This window comes from Opisthocomus hoazin, chromosome 2, assembly GCF_030867145.1.
Source record: "Opisthocomus hoazin isolate bOpiHoa1 chromosome 2, bOpiHoa1.hap1, whole genome shotgun sequence".
NCBI lineage: Eukaryota > Metazoa > Chordata > Aves > Opisthocomiformes > Opisthocomidae > Opisthocomus > Opisthocomus hoazin.
The window spans coordinates 15,475,349-15,498,312 of NC_134415.1; the positions used below are offsets into that span (position 1 = coordinate 15,475,349).

The 22,964-nt window shown below is 39.0% G+C and overlaps 1 protein-coding gene across 3 annotated transcripts in view; it reads right to left on the minus strand.

Annotated features, from left to right (window-relative positions):
- Positions 1 to 22,964, minus strand: part of HEATR5B (HEAT repeat containing 5B) — a 59,408-nt gene that overhangs the window by 14,294 nt on the left and 22,150 nt on the right. For all 3 annotated transcript variants that reach the window (XM_075412697.1, XM_075412698.1, XM_075412699.1), the window contains exons 19-31: positions 21,543 to 21,702; positions 19,715 to 19,904; positions 18,204 to 18,373; positions 15,714 to 15,858; positions 14,636 to 14,875; positions 12,234 to 12,485; positions 9,986 to 10,167; positions 8,854 to 8,922; positions 5,293 to 5,472; positions 3,738 to 3,975; positions 2,827 to 3,087; positions 1,728 to 1,855; positions 1,395 to 1,539 (exon numbers count right to left, since the gene is read on the minus strand). In XM_075412697.1, coding sequence (XP_075268812.1) covers positions 1,395 to 1,539; positions 1,728 to 1,855; positions 2,827 to 3,087; positions 3,738 to 3,975; positions 5,293 to 5,472; positions 8,854 to 8,922; positions 9,986 to 10,167; positions 12,234 to 12,485; positions 14,636 to 14,875; positions 15,714 to 15,858; positions 18,204 to 18,373; positions 19,715 to 19,904; positions 21,543 to 21,702 — 2,360 coding nt within the window. The remainder of the gene's footprint in view (positions 1 to 1,394; positions 1,540 to 1,727; positions 1,856 to 2,826; positions 3,088 to 3,737; positions 3,976 to 5,292; positions 5,473 to 8,853; positions 8,923 to 9,985; positions 10,168 to 12,233; positions 12,486 to 14,635; positions 14,876 to 15,713; positions 15,859 to 18,203; positions 18,374 to 19,714; positions 19,905 to 21,542; positions 21,703 to 22,964) is intronic.

Sequence of the window (22,964 nt, forward strand, 5' to 3'; positions counted from 1 at the left end):
CTTCACTCACCTGCTCTTCTTGATTGGGCAGTCAAAGAAGAAGAGAGTTCCTGACTGGTGTCACCCTTCACTTCCTCTTAGTGTTATCAGTTCTGACCTGTCAGAGGCACAGCTGGCCCAGATACCTACCCGGAGAGCTTATTCCTCTTCTCCTCTTACCAGATCCCTATAGTGTCCTCCAGCTGGATGCCTGGAGATAAAGCCTTTTGTTGCTGAAAGTCACAACCTTGCAGCCTCCACCTTCGTGGGAGTCCCATCCTCCAGGGCCACATTCCAGCATAGCCTATGCCTGTCCGTCCTTCCGTGACACATGGGGCTTGGGCTCCTGCACCTGCAGGATCTCTGTGAAGAACACATCGTCCTCCCATTTGCCTTTCCTGATACTACACAGTCTGCTCATCTTCACGTGCATTTCACATTTCACAGGTGAGAGCAATGTCACCTCCAGCCCTGGCTGCACAGACAAGCACCTGGGGGACAGTCACATCAGGACTTTGTCCTGAGTTCGGCTGGGGTAGGGTTAATTTTCACAAGAAGCCAGGAAGGGACACAGCCAGGAAGGCTGACACAAACTGGCCAAACAAACCATGTATCCAACACCATGTCACAGGGCTAAACCACAACAGACTTCCATCCGAATTTCAAGCCAGGTCATTAGACCTCTGATGTGCCAGAGCTGATCATTCCTCAGTCAGCAGACTGCTGTATGTCACTGCCATCGTTATGCTGACTCAAGCAGTCTTGTACAGTCTTGAGCAGCACATCTGGGCTGCATGAGCCTGCCTTTCCATGCCAACTGCCATGCTCCTGTTTGCACACCCTGTTCCCAGAGCTCCTGGTTGCTGACACGCCCTGAATGTCAGTGAAGTAAGAACCCAGACGCAAGTCTGCTCCACTTCCTGGCAAGATCTCCTGGGCAGGCAGATTCTCACACTGGTTGCAGCAGCAGTTCAGTTACCTCGTCAATGCAAGTTGTGCCAGGGACGCACCACAAGACCCTGCATTGGGGGCTGAACCATTAAACTTCATAAAAACAGGTAAATGAAGTGCTAGGAGGCAGTCGACAGAGAAACATTAATGAAACCGAGCAAGGTTTTAGTAGGACCTTGAGTGGTGTGCTGGGTATAATTCTCATTATTCATATTCCAGAAAAATGAATGAAAACCATGACATTAAAAGAATAATCGCTAGAATGATCAGAGGAAGAAAAACTACATCTTAATAGAGTTAAGAAATCAGCAGGTAAGATTATGAATACATCAAAAGCATCTGTGAAAAACACAGCATTTTTCTCCTCACTTTAACCATATTCCAGTGTATGTGAATTCCTTTCCCAATACAAAAACCTGTTGCTTATTTACTTTGCATAGCAATCTGTGTTTTCAAAATCTTACTTAGGGTGTTCCTTTTTTCTTGCAAATAATCTTGAGCTGCTCTTACTATCTGCTGGACAACGCCTGTAACCAGTAGCTGGACTGAAGGAGGATCCCAGGTCAGGAGGAGTCGGTGAAGCACGCTCAAGAGTTCAACACCAAGGAGCTACAATAAAACAAAATACATATTAAAAAAAAAATTAATTAGGACTTAACAAGTCCTAATTGTTATGTCACTTGCTTATGATGAGCAATACTTTTCTCATGCAAAAATAATTGCACCTTTTGTAATCATTACAGATAAAAGACCAAGACCTAGAAAAAGCTGATTGTTACAACATGCTCATACAGTACCTGATCCTCTGCAATATGGATCCTAGCACAAGGGGAATCCAATAAAGTATGAAGTGCTTGTAAACAAGATGTAACATGCTCAACAGGTTCTTCAGGTCGTGGGGAACATAGAAACTGTATACTAACACCTGAAAAGAGCAATAATTAAAAAGAATCTTCATAACATCATAAATCAACTTTTCTAAATTTCTTTGTAAGTGTTGCAGGTTCTTAACTTCAGAAAGACACGTTTTTCTCAATTCTTTGTCCTTTAGAGGAAAAGAGAGGTTATGTATTAGAAATAGCAGAATTGTATTTGCTTTCTCTTCTGCATCATGTCTTCCTGAAAATTTGGCAGGAAAAATAATAAACAGTGACAGCAAGCAACTTAGATTACTGTCTCAAAATCCACACTTCTTTCTAAAGGTCTGTGAGTCAGACTTCTGAATCCTTCAGTTGTAAATTGAGTTTCGTTTTATTGAACTCTTTTCAATGTAAAGATAACTGAGATTAAGTTAAGCCTCAAAAATTATGCAATGTTTATATTATATACATGGCACTTAATTCTGGTTTTAAATATCTGTATATCTCAGCAAACTGTTGGCATTCCTCAGAATAAGTGATCACATCCACCTCTTAAAGCTGTTAGATAACAACAACCGGAAACAGCGAGCAGTACTCACAGATGAAAAACTGATGCAAAAGCTAGTCCATGTGACTTGTCAAATACCAGTCTCTCCTGAACTGTGTTTTTATGAGGGCGTGTATTTTAATTAACGTTACAGCTTTTGTGTCTTTGAAGCATAACATTTTGTATCATCTGAATTATATTACAGCACAGAATAGCTCCTACTCATTTTATTTAATTACATAAATAAACTAGACAACCTGTCCATAAAAATCACAATAACCACACCAACAAATATTCTGTCAAAGCTATAAAGAACACAGGAGGCAGACAGATACAGAGAGAAGGAGACAGAGGTACTTCAAAATATTACTGTCCAGATATGTGATGCATTTTAAAATTCACAGATTTCAAACAAAGTATCTTTTCTTATTCCCATACCATTTCATACCATAATGGGCTGGTACTGAACTCTAAACCTGTAACTCTTACCCAGAATTAAGTGCATTCGATCTTTATTTATCTCTGGCAAAGATTTAGTGGTAGGTGGAGTTCCAGGTGTCTGGTTTAACATAATGGACGTAGCATGCTTCTGGGAACTGGGCACTGCTGCAGCAGTCTCTTCTGCTGATTCTGAAGTGTTAAATCCTGTACTGTTTAGCCAAAGCGCCACTGCATGTAGTATGGGAGCCCAGGAGTTCCGGTAATGCAGTCTAGCTGTATCAATTGTTTCTGGAGTGTAAAATGCTCCTCCTGTTAAATCAGAAAACGAAAGGTAAATTCTGAAATTCTCTGCAAATAATACACAAAAAGCACATACTCTAAATTTATTAGTTTATTTACTCCGTGTGTATTTAATCATTTAGATATTCAGACGTAATCTCTATTAGTGACAGTGCATCCCAATTCTCCTTGTGAAGGAGCAACATTAGTACCTCTCATAAGAAAGTGCAATGGCCACTGCAATGGAAGAGTAAGCAGAGAGCAAGAAAGGCAGGCAAAATCATCAGGTCTTGCAGCATTTTTAATACAGAACACTCATTCTTAACTCAGTAAATTGTTATAAGACAGTATCCACTCTAATCTCAAGGGCTACGTTTTTCTTATAGTAAACATAATCTTGCATTCAATATCAAAGTATTAGAGGTGTAGAAGTATTCTTAACTCCACAAAGACACAGTTTTAAAGATCTCTGTGGTTCAGATAAAGAGCACCTTCAATGCAGACTGAAGGAAAAAAGCACACACAGACTTCAAACATACATTCTGATTACACATGGGCAGAAATTTATCACTTGCACAAAAAACGTGCCTGCCAAATTATTCATAGAATAATTTTAAAGTCTCAGCTAAGGACTTCTTTTTGTTTGTCAGAACAATACAAAAAGACATTCCAGTGCTTACCATCTGGGGGAAGCTGGGTAGCAAATTCAGCTGGCAAAGTTAAAAGAGCATAATCTTTCAGTGCAGCTAACCAGAGACGGCTAAGTGCAGGCAGCTCAGGTTGCACAAGTGTTATCAAACTGTCTGGTGGCAACTCATCTATAGTACCAAAATCATCCTCATCCTCCTCTGTGCTCTTTGAAACACGCTTTGGTTTGGTCTCTGCTTCTTTCTTAATTTTCATGGCAACAACATACACCTAGAAGAAAAACAGATATGAAAGTACACGCTGTGAGATCCTAAAAAGAAAAAAGCAGCAGCCTTTCCTATGTGAAAGTAACAGATTTCATACACAGATGACTCACCGGAAGACGACTGGGAAAAAGAGACTTGCAATATATTTATATTTTATTTAAATATTTTTTCTTTTATTTCTACCAGTATATAACACTTAAGAGCATAAATGGCACTTTCCCAAAACAATCTGGCTACACGCTTTTTTCCTAAGAAAGTGTCAATTACTGCTGCTCTACACAGACATATTGATTTATATAACTGATTTCATTAAATCAATGCATCCTTACTGCAAAGATTTCTTTGACCTATATGAAGAGCTACTAGATAAATTAGAGTAATTGTCACTTTCTGGGGGCAGATTAGGTATCATAAAGACATGAAAATGGCTTTCAATGTGTTACATGAATACAAGAACGTTTATATGTTTGTCTTTGATAGATGCTACGAGAGGATAAAAGGATTTTCAAAAACTTAAATGAATATGGGAATAAGCAGACATATGAGAAAAATACAGTAAAAATAAGCATTTTTAGAAAAGAAACAGAATAGAAATAAGTGCCTTCACACAATGGATGCTCCATATCAAAGCTGCAAATTACAGTGTGAGGTGATTAACATGACACAGCTGGAATGTTAATACTTTTCTTTGTAATTTCAAAAGTAACTTCCAAGAAATTTTAATGAAAAAACCCCAAACCTTAAAAGTACTACACTAAAAGAAACCAAAATACCATTTCTGTAATTATACGTAGAGGTCTATAGCATGCAAGTAACATTTCAGCAAGCAAGGCAATGTAAGTAGTGCTAACTCTGTCTTTTGTAAATAGTTGAAGATTTCTGGTATTCCAGCCATTCCCCAACAATATCTACATTAAGCCTGTAATTTATTATGAACGCTCTGACAAACCCCTAGTTAATTAACTGCAGTATTTTACCAGAACATATTGTAAAGTTGTTTGGTTTGGAGGGGGGGTTAAATTTATGAGCAATAAGATGGGAGGAAAATTAAAATCTGATAGGCTATGAGTATATACTTTAACACAGAAAAGTGCAGTAAAACAAAGAACAATCAAGCATCAGTGTAAATTTGGATTGACAGAATGGAAGGAAAAGGAATAGAGAATGATACAGAGATTAAAACATCCCAGGAGTGGAGTTGCAACAGGTAAGGAGGACAGGAGGCGCAAGGCTCACTGGCTGAACAGCCAGTGAGGTGTGAGGCTGCTATTATGCCGCCAAATCTCTTCAAACTTTTAAAGATTTAATGGTCAATGTTTACCTCAGCCCACGCTTTCAGAACCGCAAGTTTTTCCATAGTAGTCGCACTCTCTCGGTAAAGCTGGCTAGAAGATCCCTTTCCTGCTTGCACTTTATCCAGGGAAGAGACAAGAAGGTTGTGAACTCGGCGGAGGTCATTCAGGTCACTTACAACCCCACTTCCTATCCAAGCGCTACATACCTAGACAACAAAGTTTAAAATAATTCTAAACTAGGAAAAAAAACCCCAACAACCTTATAAATGAAAAAAAAATCTGTAAGAAAACAAAAATAAACACCACAGAAAGCATTAGCAGCTCTCCTCCTCCTTAATACCAAAAAATCCGAAGTTCTCCTTTTTTCCTCTCCACCCACAATAACAGAATTGCTCAGGTGAGTGGCTACAAAGGCTGTATTTGCAAAGCACATTACAATGGAACTTAATAGACACATGGAAAATACTTAAAATAGTTTTTTTAATCATCCACAAATGGGTAATAACAATTTTTGGATTCTGTTCCGAAGTGTCTGGTCAAACCATTCAAGCAGTGAGTCACTGTGAAGAATATATTGGACAGCAATCAGTAAAAGTACATCTTTAAAAACCCACATCTCTCAAATATTAAAGCTCCATACTAATGAGAAGCTTTCAAGATCATTAATGTCAAGAAAACACCAAGAAATGAGTGAGATAAAAATCTTTAAATAGCTGAGCTCTGATCTGTACAACAGTACCACTTTCTAGACCAATCAATAGCAGACATGGTGGACAGACAGTTGGGTGTCTCCCCCTTCTCTTTCAAACTAAATGGACCCAAAGAGGTATTTTAAATCCAAACATCACACAGATCAGCTGCTCCTTTCTAGTGCTATACATTGGCATGCATCCCCTGAAACACATTCACGCGCAGACATCATACAGGCAACAGAAGAATTCTGGTGCAGCTGCTTTTCTAGAAAAAGAAAAAGGGACAAATTCTTCCAAAAAAGCTGCCTTGACTCTGGTGGTGATTCTACAATGATGAGGAACAGAATCACAGAATCACAGAATAGTAGGGGTTGGAAGGGACCTCTGTGGGTCATCTAGTCCAACCCTCCTGCCGAAGCAGGGTCACCTACAGCAGGCTGCACAGGACCTTGTCCAGGCGGGTCTTGAATATCTCCAGGGAAGGAGACTCCACAACCTCCCTGGGCAGCCTGTTCCAGTGCTCCGTCACCCTCAGAGGGAAGAAGTTCTTCCTCGTGTTCAGACGGAACTTCCTGTGCCTCAGTTTGTGCCCATTGCCCCTGGTCCTGTCACTGGGCATCACTGAAAAGAGTTTGGCCCCATCCTCCTGACACCCACCCTGCAGATATTTGTAAGCATTTATAAGGTCCCCTCGCAGCCTTCTCTTCTTCAGGCTGAACAAGCCCAGCTCCCTCAGCCTCTCCTCGTAGGGGAGATGTTCCAGTCCCCTCATCATCCTTGTAGCCCTCCCCTGGACTCTCTCCAGTAGCTCCTCATCTTTCTTGAACTGGGGAGCCCAGAACTGGACACAGTACTCCAGATGAGGCCTCACCAGGGCAGTGTAGAGGGGAAGGAGAACCTCCCTCGTCCTGCTGGCCACACTCTTCTTGATGCACCCCAGGATTCCATTGGCTTTCTTGGCAGCCAGGGCACACTGCTGGCTCATGGTTAACCTGTCGTCCACCAGGACACTCAGGTCCCTCTCCGCAGAGCTGCTCTCCAGCAGGTCCACCCCAAGCCTGTACTGGTGCATGGGGTTGTTCCTCCCCAGGTGCAGGACCCTGCATTTGCCTTTGTTGAACCTCATCAGGTTCCTCTCTGCCCAACTTTCCAGCCTATCCAGGTCACGCTGAATGGCAGCACAGCCTTCTGGTGTATCTACCACACCTCCCAGTTTGGTGTCATCAGCAAACTTGCTGAGGGTACATTCTAACTCTTCATCCAGGTCGTTGATGAAGAAGTTAAACAAGACTGGGCCCAGTACTGACCCCTGGGGGACACCACTTGTTACCAGCCTCCAACTAGACTCAGCACCGCTGATGACGACCCTCTGAGTTCTGCCATTCAGCCAGTTCTCAATCCACTTCACCGACCACTCATCCAGCCCACACTTCCTCACCTTCCCTAGGAGGATATCATGGGAGACTGTGTCGAAAGCCTTGCTGAAGTCAAGGTAGACAACATCCACGGCTCTCCCTTCGTCTACCCAGCCAGTCATGTCATCGTAGAAAGCTATTAGAACCAAAGAAACTCCACAGAACTCAAGCAGTTCAAATTTTACAAGTGCTTTTTTTGTGGCATTTTTGTCCTATCTCCAATTTATTTCTTTTGCTTTTAGAGAGCCAGTTCCATTAAAGCCTTTGGGGAAGGGCCGCTCATGATGTGGAATGACGGACACATTTGAAATAAAGTAAACACAAAAAGTGTCCCAAAGGTGCACAGGACAAGGCTGCTGAAAATCTGGCACAAATCCGTAATTCATTCACAGTAGGACTAAGAGCAGCTTCACTTCTGCTGCTGGGCAAGTCAACAGCTGTTTCAGTAATGACATAAAACCGCAACAATATCAAACTCATTCAGTGCAGCTCATCTCTGCCCATGTAACTTCTAGAGAGCACGTTAAATATCGAAACCTAATCTCCAACCATTTGATCCTGTAAGTGCACACATCCACTTTGAAACTGGTTGAATAGAGAAGATTTTGACAGGTTACAAAGAATGTTGCATGTTTTCACACAAATGCCTCTTCATCTAGCTTTAAATGCACAGAAACTTTCCGTAAGGTAAGATAAGCATATTGTTTCCTATGTATAGATACCAAATTATGCCATACTTCATCTATGCTTACAAGTTTTGCTGGAAATTAAGAGTATAAAACAACAACACAAAATCACAGTCCTGCTGGACTAAGATTTTCTGAACAAAACTCACATACACAAAATTATCACATTAAAACTCATGTTTGCATAGCTAATTATAGTGCTGCTTTAAACTACAGTAGCAATTTAGCTGTGTAAACCACATAGCTACTACAGCTATGTGGCTGATAGCCGATTTAAACTACAGTAGCACAAGATCATATTCAAGAAAAACCACACACACAAAACATCTCTCACTGAAATTTCACTCAGAGGTTGTTACTATGGCTGTAATGAGAATGCTCAGAGCTTCTAAAATCTAAAACAGTGTATTAAGCCCAATGGAAGTTTCTTGTTTAAAGGTAAATTATCAATAATCTGAATATTTGCTGAGATTGAAAGGCCTCTCAATAAATACATTGCTATTGGTCTCATTAAACAAGGTTTTTTTTTCTTTTAGCAACAAATGCGGAATTGACATGGGAACATAATTAGTTTCAGAAAGACTAAGTATTTCCTGATGTAACACCCAAAAAGGACTTTTGCACTTCTGAGGAACAAAATATAAAACTAGGAGACTCAAAAGATACTGCAAACACATCATGGCTCAGGTTTTCAAAATTTTCCAACCCTCTGCTACTATTTCTCTTCTGCATTCTTCCTCCAAAAAGAAGGAAGATCAGTTTTGCTTATGCTATCTGAATATTTTCCTCTGTACCTGGCAGGCCTTTGCAGTTATATCAGATGGTGTATCTTGGGAAAAAGCTGGCCTCAGAGCAGCTCCAACCTGTTGATAAGAAGAAAAATTAACAAAACCAACTAAAACAACAGTGACACAACATTCATCATCTCACCTTGTTAAAGGTTCAAGCAGAACAAGCACAACAAGGCTGTCAATCCCAAACTCATCCTTGTTGTCTAGCAGACATTTGCAACAGTATTCTTTCAACAACAACAAAAGAAGTCCTAAACTAGGTTTTTTCCGGCTTGTCCATTGCCTTTCTAATCCTCAAGCACCTTTGTCAAATAAGTAGTATTACCTTTCTTCTGTTAACGAGTATCCTTTTAAAAATTGAAGTGTTACATGTGCCATTTATGCTAAGGCTCAAGAAGCCAATGACTTTTTAATGTCCAAAGGAATAATGATGTGAAATCAAATTTTTATGGTTGGATTTGCATCAAGTTCCCAAAATGACAAATACTGACAAAAAACCCTTTTAGGCAGTTGTTATAAGGCAGCATTTTTTAGAAACCAAAGGAACCAAATCAAAGAGACAGAAGCAATGGTTACAGCACTACAGAAGGAAGAAGAAAAAGGCAAGAAGTGAAAAGGATGAAAGCCTGCCTTTAAAAAGTATTTGCAAAGACTGTGAAGGCACAGAGAAGACAAAAGAAGTGAGAGTTAAGCTATGCAACAAAATAAAGCAATAAAGCAACTGCCCATCTCCCATTCATATACTTTTGTATTTTTCATTTAAACAGGAGTATATTCATTATTTCCCAAGAAAACAGACTTATTAGATTCAATCTGGAACTGAATCAGTGTTCTTTTCCAATTCCTAATTCTACAAATGAAATGCCACTCTTGCCAAAATTAAATGTAACTTGTAATACTTGGCTTTCAAGAATCAATAGCTACTGAGTTTTTAAATTTTGTCAGCTATTAAATTATAATAAATAGGAAGAGACACAAAAATAAATTTTGAAGAGGTAAATAAAAGTCTCCTCAGTACATTTTAATATACATAAATCTCTTCACAGGTCTTTTGAAGTTACAAAATGTTCTCAAAGCTAATACTGGCATATTGGCATAAATAAACAATTTCCTGAACTTATAAAAGAAGCCTCACATTAGCCTGATACTGCTCCAGTATCACATGGCCTGGAAATTCTGGCTCGGGAACCAATGCAAATTTCTTGATAATATCTTCAAGAGCTTGAAGACCCGCCATCCGTAGTTGGTTGCTGTGATCAGTCGCAGCCATGAATGCCATTCGAATAAGGTCAGAGAGATGAAGTACTAAGAAGTCATCTTAGAATAAAACAGAAAGAACTATTTAGTAACTTAAAAGATAGCTAACATGACAGATATTTGTAACATTATCCTCACTGACATGTACAAATTGTACCTATTCTTTTTCAAAGGTCCACATTTAAGCTATGGAAGAAGGCAGGACAGAATGTAATCCACCACTCTTCCTCCATGCTCCCCCCCCCCCATCCCCCCAAGTGATACAAGGGCTTTTACTCCCAAGACAACCTGAAAAATTAAGCACAAATTTGAAATGAAATGCAATATATGATATACAGAAATTGCACAGAATTGAGTATGTAAATGTGGCTGAGCGGCTCACTAAAGATTAGAACATTTAGTAAAGCTAATTTTAGTGATCCCCCCCCAAACCTACAAAAAGCCTGCAAGGCAATTCCCGTTCGAGTCCTATGCTTACAGTGACCCCTGCTGATAAAGAAAAACCTCGTCAAGTTTCAACATCTAAAACATGAGTATGCCTCTGGTTCTGCTGCCACAAGCCACGTCCAAGGCTGTAAGTAAGCAGCAGAAAAGAACAATCTACAACTTAGTAACATTTCTGAAAGGACTATTCTTCTCTATTTTTATTCATTGTATTTTTTTTTTTTTCCCATTTGAAATCACCAGATGTTGTACAACTAATATGAAAATAAAATATTTGGAAACATAATATCCAGGGTGACTAACAAAAACTACAAATCATGAAAGCTTTACGTATTTTCAAGTCTCAAGGTAAAAAAGCTAAGTTTGTTTTTTAGCTGGAACTATTCAGAGGCATGTCAGGAAAGAAAGAATGGAGACTACTTAAGAACTACAAAGTGGTAAAGTCTGCACTTACTTTTTCAGACCATCACAGATGTTAGGAAAATTTAAATATTTTGGAAGTTGAAGTTGAGGGGGTAGAAGTTTGCTGAGTTTTCCTTTTTACAATGATACCAAACACATCAAGTTCACTTTAAATAAATTCAGAGATGTAAATTCTCAGGATTATTATATACAATCCTCTGCAGGATCCTATAAACACCAGTTATTTCACTATTTTCTCTGTAATACAATGCCATCTCAAAATAAACTTTCCCAAAATTCTTCCCTCTTAGTCTTCAAACATTGACTTCAGCCTCAAATCAAGTCAGAAACATGATTACCACAACACCAAGCCACAGTGCTGGAATCAGGCTGCATCAAGGCAACACGAGCAAAGACTTTATAAATCTCCACACCATAACAGACACCCTCAACAACATAAACAATAAAATCCATTAATCCCATGCATTCTAGGATGTTCATGATATTCACTCTACATACACCAAGGCCTCATGAGCACTACGTGTTTGAAAGCAAACAATCACTATGCACCAGAACTAATACACACGGACAACTCAAGGACAGAAACCTCCCACTACCTATTAGAAAAATGTTTCTTTACAAAATTACTGTCATCTCTGGCCTCTCAATTTTGATCCACTAACTCATAAAAGTATCTTCAAAATATGAGCTTTGAAACTAATATTCATCACTCTCATGGATACCAAGAGAATGAAGTTCATGAAGCAGCTGGGTCCATGTCTTCTTACTATCCCTCTCTCCCCAGCCAATGCCACAGCAATCACTACCTGGCCTTCTCTCTCCTCTGTTTCCTAGCATCCCTTCAGTTTTGAGATGCTAAAATAATCTCAGAAGTCTAATTCATTGCTGTCATTACGTTAAAGTCAGAACCTGTTCCCAGCTCACTCTTAGCTAGATGTTTACTGCTTCTATTTCAGACTGGAGAAAAGGTTTCCAAGGGGTTTTCTGTGTTTTGTTTTTGTTTTTTTCCCCAAAGCAGATCAGTCTGTCAGAATTTACATCCTCCAGTAAACCTCATTCTTTGTGCTCACGGTACGGTAACTACAGTGGTTATACAACTACAGTTTTATTGACTTATGCTGGCCATTTCCTTTGTTTATAACCATCTGAATGGAAGGATAACTGCTTGTATCTTTTTCCTGGTTGTCTAATCTTAAGCTGTAAAGAGGTATCAAAATATTAAAAAAACTTAAAACAAAACATGCACATTCAGTAATTACTTTTTGGGTTTTTAAGTCTGGCTGAACGAGCCAGTGCCAGATCGAAGTGCGCCTTGTTTGCATTCTCACACAGCATGATAACTCGGCACAGGCAGTCTGCTGCAAACACGCGGGTTGCCCAACGAGGTGCTACAGAAAGCTTGGATTTATCCTCTTCACCCAAGGTGGTAAACATTGTATCATCGTCCATCTCATCCTTCTTCTCTGATTCCTCATCCTTCCCTCCTCCCAAGGGAGCAGCAGTGCTCATGTCTACAACAGAGAAAAATTAAAAAAAAAAAAAATCCCAGTGCTACAATCCACAGAAGACAGCTAAGGACATATTCAAGCCTTTCCTTACACTCAGATTCAAAACAGACCAATTGTTCTGTTGAAACAACAACATTTGGAAAATGTAGAAAAGCGTAAGAATATCAGTGGAGAAAGTGTTTGTCACCTCTAACTGGGTTATATTACCCTTTGTCTGGCTTAAATGATATGAAATAAAAACCTGTAACATTAATCCTCCACAGATACCAACTATAGCTGAATCCTGTATCTAAACTTCTCAGTTTTGAAAATTAACCTATTAAATTGCCAATAAGCAGGGTAAGGAGATTACCAGGCTCAGAATCACAGAATGGTAGGGGTTGGAAGGGACCTCTGTGGGTCATCTAGTCCAATTCCCCTCCCAAAGCAGGGTCACCCAGAGCAGGCTGCACAGGACCTTGTCCAGGCGGGTCTTGAATATCTCCAGAGAAGGAGACTCCACAACCCCTCTGGGCAGCCTGTTCCAGTGCTCCGTCGCCCTCAGAGTGAAGAAGTTCTTCCTCATGCTCAGACGGAACTTCCTGTGCCTCAGTTTGTGCCCATTGCCCCTTGTTCTGTCACTGGGCACCACTGAAAAGAGTCTGGCCCCATCCTCCTGACACCTACCCTTAATAATCAAAGAATCAGCTTGGCTTTGAACTATTCAGCTCCTGTTTCAAGTAAAAGCTTAAAACTTAAACTGAAACAAAACTACAAAGTTCCACACTATGGGACAGATATGCAGCCTGATAGGCAGTTTATGGCACCCACAAATGTGTTTAACATTCAAAAAATTATTTTCTCTAAGTATTGCTTATTGACACTTCATTTCAGAAAATAAAACTACTTCAAGAATCACATTAAAAAAAACAAAATTCAAACAGAGACAGAAATCAAAACATGCACATGCACTTCTGCTATTCAGAAAAGAGAACATGAAATCTCTATGACAAGGTCTAAATTAATAAAATACCAAGATACTGACAAAAATTGCTCTGACAATAATTAGAGGAAAACAAGAAGAAATTATTGCACAGGTAACGACCCCAACTAAGGCACGCTTCTTAGAAAGCCTAAATTTAAGCAGCTGCAGAGCCAAGACATTCAATAGAGACAGTCTATGGCAAATCAAGCATGGGTGAAGCCAATTCTCAACAAGAGTGTTTTGAGAATGCATCCAGGGCCTCATGTGGCTGATCTGTAAATCTCTGCTTAACAGGCAAACCAGATTTTGTTCATGTGCCAGTTAGTTGGATCAAAGGAGTTCAAAATGAAGTTGCTGGTTTATTGAAGTACATCTGAAAGTTACTTCAATACGGTTTTCTCAGAGATTATTTCAGCTACTAATAAATACATGTTAACAAACAACCATGTTAAAATAAAACCCATCCCACGTGAAATAAGAAAAGGACATGTCAACTTCAAACTCGGGAAACGAGGTCTTTCTCACTGAGCAGATACGGGGTAACCACAGTGCATAAAGAAATCATTGGTAGCATTACTCATCAGTAAACGTAAAGCTGGCAACAGAAAGAGCTTCAAGATGAACTCACAGCATGCCAATAAACAAGTACAAATACAAGGGAAATGAGCAGAATTTGCGTCACAACCATCCTACAAGCTGAAAAACAGGAATAAGGTCTCAGGGGACAAGATTTGTGCAAACAAGTCTGCAAAGCTGAACAACAAGAAAAGTTTCATCACCATAGTAACCCACCATCACACCAGCAACTCACAAAACCTAATAAAAGAAAGCTCAGACCGTATACAGCACTCTTCCTTCTGTATGGTGCTGATGTATAAAGGCTAAAAAGAATATGTCTGCTTTCACTAAGATACTGAAATGTCAGAGTAATAACCATACTGCATCTCCACTGGAAATCCTGCTTTAAGGCAGCTAACTTTTTAATCTTAAAAGCAATATTCTAAAACTTGACATAACATTGATGATTTCTCCTTTCTAAGGAAGTTTTAATGCATTATAATTCAAAGTTCTACATCCAAAATAAGGTATGTCTTAACTGGGATACAAGACAAGCTCCAAACAAATACTACCTGAAGATGCTAATGCTAAGGACACACTGTCGTTTATGCGAACACTACAGAACACTTACCACTGGAAGCTGCAAGGACATCCTTACAAAGCATTAGCCAGTGAGAAAGGTTTTCTACTGCCAGCGATGAAAGCATATGTCCCAGCGTATCATGGATATCTGAGCACAACTTCCGATCAGTCTCCCGATCCAACATTCCAAAAAGGACACCTTCGAGGCCTGTCTCTGTTATATTAATCCCCTGATGCCGGCAAAGAGCATCTCGTCGAGAACCAGCTCCTGGTGCAAAAGGATTAGCATCTGCAAAATGATAACGAGAAATCTTTTCTGAAATCAGTAACTCGGTTTTAAAATTTGGAATAACACACTAGAATTGGACATTGTGTATTTATGTGTATATAGTTCACGCAGCGATACACCAAGATGTTACTGAATTTCTTCTGAATTCACACTAGAAAGATTTTAATGCAGCAATTCATTTATTTATTTTCTCTGAGGCAAACAACGCAGAATCCCACCAAAACACTCTCTCTTCAAGGTACATACCCCATAAATTTGTAAAAACCCCTAATAGTACTGGACTCTAAAGTATCTTTCCAGAGACAGACTTAACTGATGTGATTTAATATGAGTAAGCTCACGATTCTATGTTTGTATGAAGACTGCTCATCAACACTGTTGAGCCTCCTGTTTTCCAGATAACATGATACATGTAAGAATTGAACCAGCCAGCAAAGTCCACACGTTTTGCAGACATGCTGCTAACATAATAGAACACAACCAGGTGTTTCAATGAAACAGCATACAATTTTCAAAAGAGCAAGACCTGAAATACCAGAAAAACTGTAAAATGTTTCCACTGTATATTCACCGCATCCTCTATTTGATTGCCAGTCTTAATGGGGCAAAGAATTTGAAGTCTGAACTCTGCACAAAGTTAAATTATAAGTGAAATTCGAGAGGTAAGCAGGGGTGTGGCCAGAAGTTATTGGAGCTGAAAGGGACAGGTTTAGTTTTTAGTTCTGTTATTCAGGGCGGGGGGAGGTATTGTGTTTTTTTTTCCCCTGTCTGAAGACAAACCACACCTACACACACATATGTTTCAAAAAGGCCACATGAAAGAAAAAGAAATACTTACTGATGCCACTGCTTTCTTTGTCTCCAGCATTCTTTGCTAAGCTCATGGCATATTCACATACTTCTGCTGCTTCCCTCTGAGCAAGCTGTCGTAAACACGCAACAGCAGCCCGGCGAAGAAGCAAGTGGGAGCTGCACAAATGAACCTAAAAATCAGAATCATTACAGGCAAGTGAATTGCTGCACCCCTATATCAATAAATCAGTGCTGCTAAGGACCAACAGCATTCTACTTTTCAATCATATGTGAGCTGCTGGCTACCAAGCTCTTCATAAGACCTTGAAAGTTCGGAAGTAAGCACTCTTTATAATGTACAAATATGAAAATAAAGCTGACACATACAGAGTTGACAGCTGTTATCTGGTGAACGAGATAAAAGCTTAAATACTGGAACTACAGTGCCAGTGTGATTTACGCTAATGATACTTTCCAGTCTGTTATACTCTTCAGTACTACTCAACCTCATATTTTGCTATAGCTATAGATCACATTCTTTTAAACAAAAAGCCATGATCAGGTGCACCACAGCTATCATAAAAACTTTTATTTCAAACTTGTACCAGAATTTACAGCATAAGTTTTTATAAGTGCCTCTCAATAAGACAGCTTCAGATTTCTTTTCTAACAAACCCTGGCTTCTAATTCCTCTTGAATCACCTCACATACAAGGAAATATTTTTCTTACAGAATTGTGCATGGTCCCTATTTTCCTGTGAGGAATTAGCTACACCAAGAACTGTGTTTTTCCACAGTGGAAGAGATGAAGAGTGCTCTTTAAGAAACTCTTGATTCTTTATTTACCCTGGGGAATTTGTTTGTAATAAACCAAATACACATTTGCTTTCTCAGTATTAGGTTATTATGTGGATGGAAACTGCTTTCCTAAATGAAAGGGTTGTATAGTTTATAAAGCTTTTAACAGTAGATCTTTATTCCACTTATGAATATGCAACATTTTAGTCCTCAAAAAAGCAAGCAGACTTTAAAGAACCTCTAAATATCACACTCGGGTTGTTTTAATGCGACTATAACACAGAACATTTGGAGGGGGGGTTAATTAATTGAAAGAGTATTGCCCATTTAAAGTTACAAAACAACCAACTAGTGTTTATGAAGCCAACGCAGGAATAAGAAATGAAACTAGACTGTGGAACTGTGTGGTTTAATTTTGATACCTAGCATTAATTCCATTCAAAAGTGAGTTAGAAAGCAATGAAGAGTTTGCTAATGGGGCAGGTAAGACAGACCTTGCCTACACATCTATGTATTTGCAGTATAAAGACATGCACAAGACAATTCAGAGGAAAATTTACCAAACTAAATATGACTTCGAAGTAAGGAATATGAGAAAAGAGAAGGAAAATAGCTTTTGCTCAGCAGAGGACCATAAAGAAATAGGAAAGAGACAGCAGAAAACACTAGGAAAAGTTTTCAAAACAGCACTAGTCATTGCTGTATGAACTTCATTGTCTGCAATGTTACCCACTGGTACTTACAGAGTAAATGGCTATAGCGATTGCTTGTCATGCTGTTTGCAGTACTCATATAAAAGGGCCTACCTACTCCTCAATACGTTGCACCCCTTTCATGCAAAATTATGCGAAAGCACAAGTGACAGATCCTGGGAACACGCTGCACTCCCAGGAGTGCTCTGCGGTGCATGGCAAGGGTGAGTAGGAGGGGAAGCACGTAACAATGAGAGGATGCCCTAAGGAAAGTCTGGATGGCAGACTAAGAAAAAGGTCTAGTGTTGACACATAAGTAGGATCACACTCCTTCAGGTAACACAGAACCACCAGTTCCACAAAGAACGACACAAAGAACTTTGCAAAACATCCAACAGACATTAGGGAGAATCTTTTCAAATTTCTCAGTATTGGACTGCTGAACCCTCTAAAAATAATTTTAAGAATAGTAATCAAAAAATAAACAAACAAAAAACCCCACAACAAAACGCACACCTACACACAACATCTTTCCTCTTATAATCGTATTTGGTACGTTTTGAGTTCCATTATCTGCCTCACTTCCAGGCTTAAGCCAGGACTTGCTGATGGAATGCTAATGGAAAAAGAAAGCAAAGCTATCAACAGCAGCACAGGAATTTGAATGTCAGCATCTACTACGCTGACAGTGGTAAAATAAATCCAAAATCTTATACCTTTCCCCAGTTCACTCACTTCCCTCTGCACATGTAATTCATTGGAGGAAACAGAGCACTTCAGCATCTTTTTACTCAGTCATATTATACTTAAATGCTTGCGACCTTGTGCTATCTAGGGTGAAAGAGAATCAGACCCTATGACTTAAATTTGGGCAGCATTTTGAAAAGATCTAAAATGGCTTGGGGACAAACATCCTTTTATTGCACTCCAGTATTTTTGCAAATTACATGCGGGTATCCGTGACACCTTGTGAAGTGCTTCTTCTGTCCTCTGCTAAGCACATACATAAAACTTTGGGGAACAAAAGGGATGTATTGTGTACTCACACAAAGACTGGGAACCAGACTGGACAGGTTGACATGCCGTGGTGCAAACATATGAAGCTGCTGAAGGCAGGATATGGCAGCTGCCTGAACAAGCGAGTCTGAATGGTCTTGTGTGATTGCACATCCCACCAAACAGGAAGAACGGATTGTTGAAATTGTAGCTCCGTTACCTAATGATGTAATACAATATCCTTAACACAACAAAATTTTTGTACAACAACTGTAGACTTCAAACCTTTGAGAAATAGGAATTATTAATTCACAGATTAACATGCAACTTTTCTGAATTCCTACCACAAATTAATATCTACACAACTTCAGGAAACACTACAGAGTGTTGCAGTATCTCTTTTTTAGCTCAGTTAAACAATGTCCTGTCAAATGAAATCCTGGGTCATGATCTTCAGTCAGAAATATTTTGAGAACATCTTCCCAGGACATGAAACCAGTGAAATTATCTGAATTTCAATTTTGAAAGTCTCTTTCATTCTATAAATATGGGCAGCTTTTCATGCACTGAACCATTTCCTAAAATATCAGATAATGCTTAAGCTAGCACACATGTAGGCAGGTGATTTTAGTTAACTCCATTAGATGTGTTGCACTGCTCCAAGAGGACAAAAATTCAAAAGAACAGCATTTGATTTGAGAAATAATCCCTTTCTATATTTTAAGAATTCACCTGCATCAGGTTAATAATAAAAATCTTCAATTATAGAGAAGTGTAACCTGCAGAAGACATTCTACATAAGTTGTTTATTTTAAAAGTTAGTGACACTCCAAATCCAAAGGTTAACACACTGCAAGCAGATACACAAGTTCAATTAAACCATCTATAAATTTTCATAACAAGAAATTTAAGTCCAGTTAGAGTTAAAATTTCTCTAGTGGCTGGCTCTCTGGCACTGTAACAAAGACCATCACATAAATCTTCCGAAAAATCTCAGTCAGATGAAGTTACGTATCCGTGGTTTTGCCATCTGAGACATAGAAATTCAGATAGAGGGTTTGGCATGACAAGATCTTATTCTCTACAGTAAGGTACAGCAGTCTAAGAATATCAAGAATGAGTGGAAATGAGTTACAGTTCACAACATTATCAATAATGTCAAACTTCAGCTCTTGCCCTCAGTTAAAAACAAAATCAACATGTTTTGAAAAAGCAGAGGAAAAATCTTGCCTCTTGCCCCACCTATACACAAAAATAGATGTGGCAAAATATGCAGCAAGGGTGTTTTTCATCTTTTACCTACCATGCAAAATTGCCATTAGCCAGAACACCACACACCACTGCAACTTCTTTATATAAATCTCAAACTGCAGTCAAAAAAGCCCCAAGCAGTCATAAGTAGGATCAGAAGTGAGGTTGCTTGGAGGACTGTAACTGAATTTGTTAATATCCCTCCCCCCTGCCTGCAACTCCACTGAACAAGAATTTATTTTCTTCCATTTCAGATTGCAATACGTTATCTTTATACTAGGTAGATGCTTCTCTTCAAATTCCCACTAACCTTGCAGCTCAGGCCCAACAGTAGTTATTATAGCTCCAAGACATCGGCCTAAGCATTGATGTACTTCCGTATGCGATGGTGGAACAGTTAAGAGCAGAGTAAGAACTAGAGAAAGCGTTGGCTCCACATACCCACGGTACATTGGTCCACTAGAATCTACTATCAAGGCAAGTGAATGCAGAGACCAGGTCTATCAAAAAAAAACAAAAGAATATTTTTCAGTAATGTATTTAGGAAATTTAAACAATTTTATATGCGGTCTGAGCCTATCTCTGTACGTCCTTGCTTAAACATGCCTAGTTATCTACTCTGACTCCAGAATTGTTTCAAAGGTCTCAGAATCTCCAGCAATCACCTGGGAGTTTAAATATCTCTACCATACTCTTTGGCTGTCAGCACTTCTGGGGATAATGGAGATGAAGATGACAAAGAATTTGAGCAAAAAATGGTTAAGCACTTTGAGGAAGAAAAATACAAACTCAAACAACAGACCCATTTAAAACCAAGGTGGAAGTATGATTCTGTATAGATACTGAGAGCTTCAGCTTCTCAATCTGTGGGTATAAAGTGCCCCTACTCATGGGTGGCACACAACTTCCTGCTGCAAAAGCATAATGGTCAGTCACTATTCCAGATAATCATTTCCTTGCAGTAACTTGTGAATGGAATGACAAGAAATTACCTGTTATATCACGCAATTACACCATAATTTTTGAAGAACAATGATTATAGACAAGACACTTGCTTTTACTCAAAAAAGGTTTGTGGGTTTAGTTTGTGTTTTTTTCGTTCTGTAGTAATTCTTTTATTCTAGTGCTTTGATAGATTTCATTGCTGGAGAAAAAAAAAATCAGCACTTTTCACTCTAATATTCAACTTCTTCATGTAAAGACAGACATACTGGTCCATCTAGCCCTCTCTTCTCTTTGGAGCAGCAGCCACAAACAGATGCTTAAGGGAGGTTAAAGACAGACCAAGACACTGACCCCTCAAATTTCTGCTTGGAGAGTAAAGACAGCATATTCTCCCAATTTTCAAGTATTTTCAATTTAGGAAACTTTCTGAGCTGTGCTGTGTTCAAACATATTCAGCAACTCCAACGTCACTGCTCTTTCAGCAGCACGTTTGGCTCCCTTTTTACTCTACCAGCAACTTTTAGCGGTCAAGTTGTCCTCTTGTGAGACTCCACGTTTATGGTCGATAGTGGACAGAAACCCCTCCTCGCCTTTGCATTGTCTTGAACTTGGGTCATACTAGTTCCCCTTCTACCCCCTAACTACAGTTTAGCTTGCAACAGATTCTTGTTGTAATAGTATAAACCCCCAAAGTTGATGTACTACTACACTGTGTTTACAGCATCACAGATACAGAAATTAGCAAAGAACACTACTGTTCATCACCTGAGACTCCAGTAACTGATCACATGTTAACCATTAGCCAGTTATTAAAAACTTTAGTTCAGGTAGCTAAGGTACAACTAACACATTTTGCTTTACAATCACAGTCAGTTCGGAATATGCTCACAGTGAATTACCCTGGCTCAGCTGACAAGCAGGCATTTGTCAGTCTGAATTAATGTGACCGCTTGCAACTGCCTCCCTAAATAACAGTAAGGTTATATTTTAATTGCAGTAGACGTTTGGGATCCTGTGCTGCAAGAGTTTTTAAGGAAAGTTCCATTTTCTTCACGCTCCCTAGCACATGCTACATTCATATGATTTGGTTTACATGTGACAATCTCTACCAGTTCAGGTGTTCTTCAATAATTTAATTTTTAATTTTAATCATGAACATTTTAAAGTAGTTTTGTGGTGATGGTGTTTCTTACCTGGACTTCAGGAGAGGTTCCATCTTGTGCCAAAGCCAAGAGAATACTGACACTGGTTTTCAGATGCTGCCCAGAACCTATTCCACCAACGTACCGATGGAGACAGCCCAGAGCCAAAGAATGGCCCGTTCTTGATACAACATCTCGAGCAGATTTTAACCTATCAATGTTTAAATAAAAGGAACTCATGCAATTCACCAAGTTTGTAACAAAGAACATTTCAAGTACCATAACAGTGCAAATGTAGGCCACCTTAAAAGACCTTGAGAAGCCTTAACAACAAAAGCAAAAACAATGTACTTAATCTATATTGCTATTAAACTGGATTACACATAAGGCAAGAGGGAAAAAAAAAAAAGTATCTTAATAGTTGTTTTCTTTCTTCCTGGTCACAACTTGACGTCTTAGATAAAGAAGAGTTTTGGAAGTGAAGGAATATAGGAAAAGCATCTTCTGTGAAACACTGATAAACACTAGACTGATTTAATAATCAGAAACGTCACTGCTAGACCACTGCAGTGAAAAGGAATCAAGAATGGAAAAATGACAACACACATTGAGAAATGACAAAAAAATCCACAGCTATGTCTTTCCACTGCAAAGTCAACCGAATAACTTTTTTAATACAGTTGTTTTCTTCTACAGCTGAGTTTTACAACTTTTCCAATAAAGCTTTCTTTTAGTGTTTTATTAATTAATAGCATTCTGAATGACCTAGTTGTATGAAGCAGTGACTTGCTGAGTATTTTCTACAATACTTCTGCTTCTGAATGCATGTCACATACATAACTTTTTAATTAAAACCTTTTTGGATGGTGGGGAAGAGAGAAAAAAGAAGGATATCCTAATTCAAACAGAGATTTCCCCCCTGTGGTGGTCTATACAGGCGAGGCAAGCATGCTCTTACCCATCAGTCAACAACAAAATAAATGCCAATCTCAAACATAAAAAAATTACTGGCAACCATTAACAACTTGAATCCTAAATATTAAAATAAAGAAATAGTCCCACTAACAGAAATTCAAGTAAAGACGATGTACTTTATTACAAGAGGAAATTATGGGAAAAATTGAATTACCGAGAGGTAGGAGACCTGAACTGAGGCTATGTGCATGCAGCCTGGCCAGTCAAAAAACTGGGCTGCACCCCTGAGGCAGGTGCATTCTGATTCACAGATAGGCTGATGTCTTAAATTCAGGCCGAAAATTGTGAAACATGTTGTCTTGTTACATCTACCAGATATAAAATATTTTTCTGAAGACCTGAGATTAGCAACAGAATATGGAAAAAAAAGATGGGCCAGTAGGTAAGTTAAATCAGTATGTAAAGAGGGTATTTTGACAAAACAGAACCACTATCACACAATTTGTATTACAGATACACTTAGTGTAAGCTGCGTTTATCTCCCTGAAGCAGTTTAGT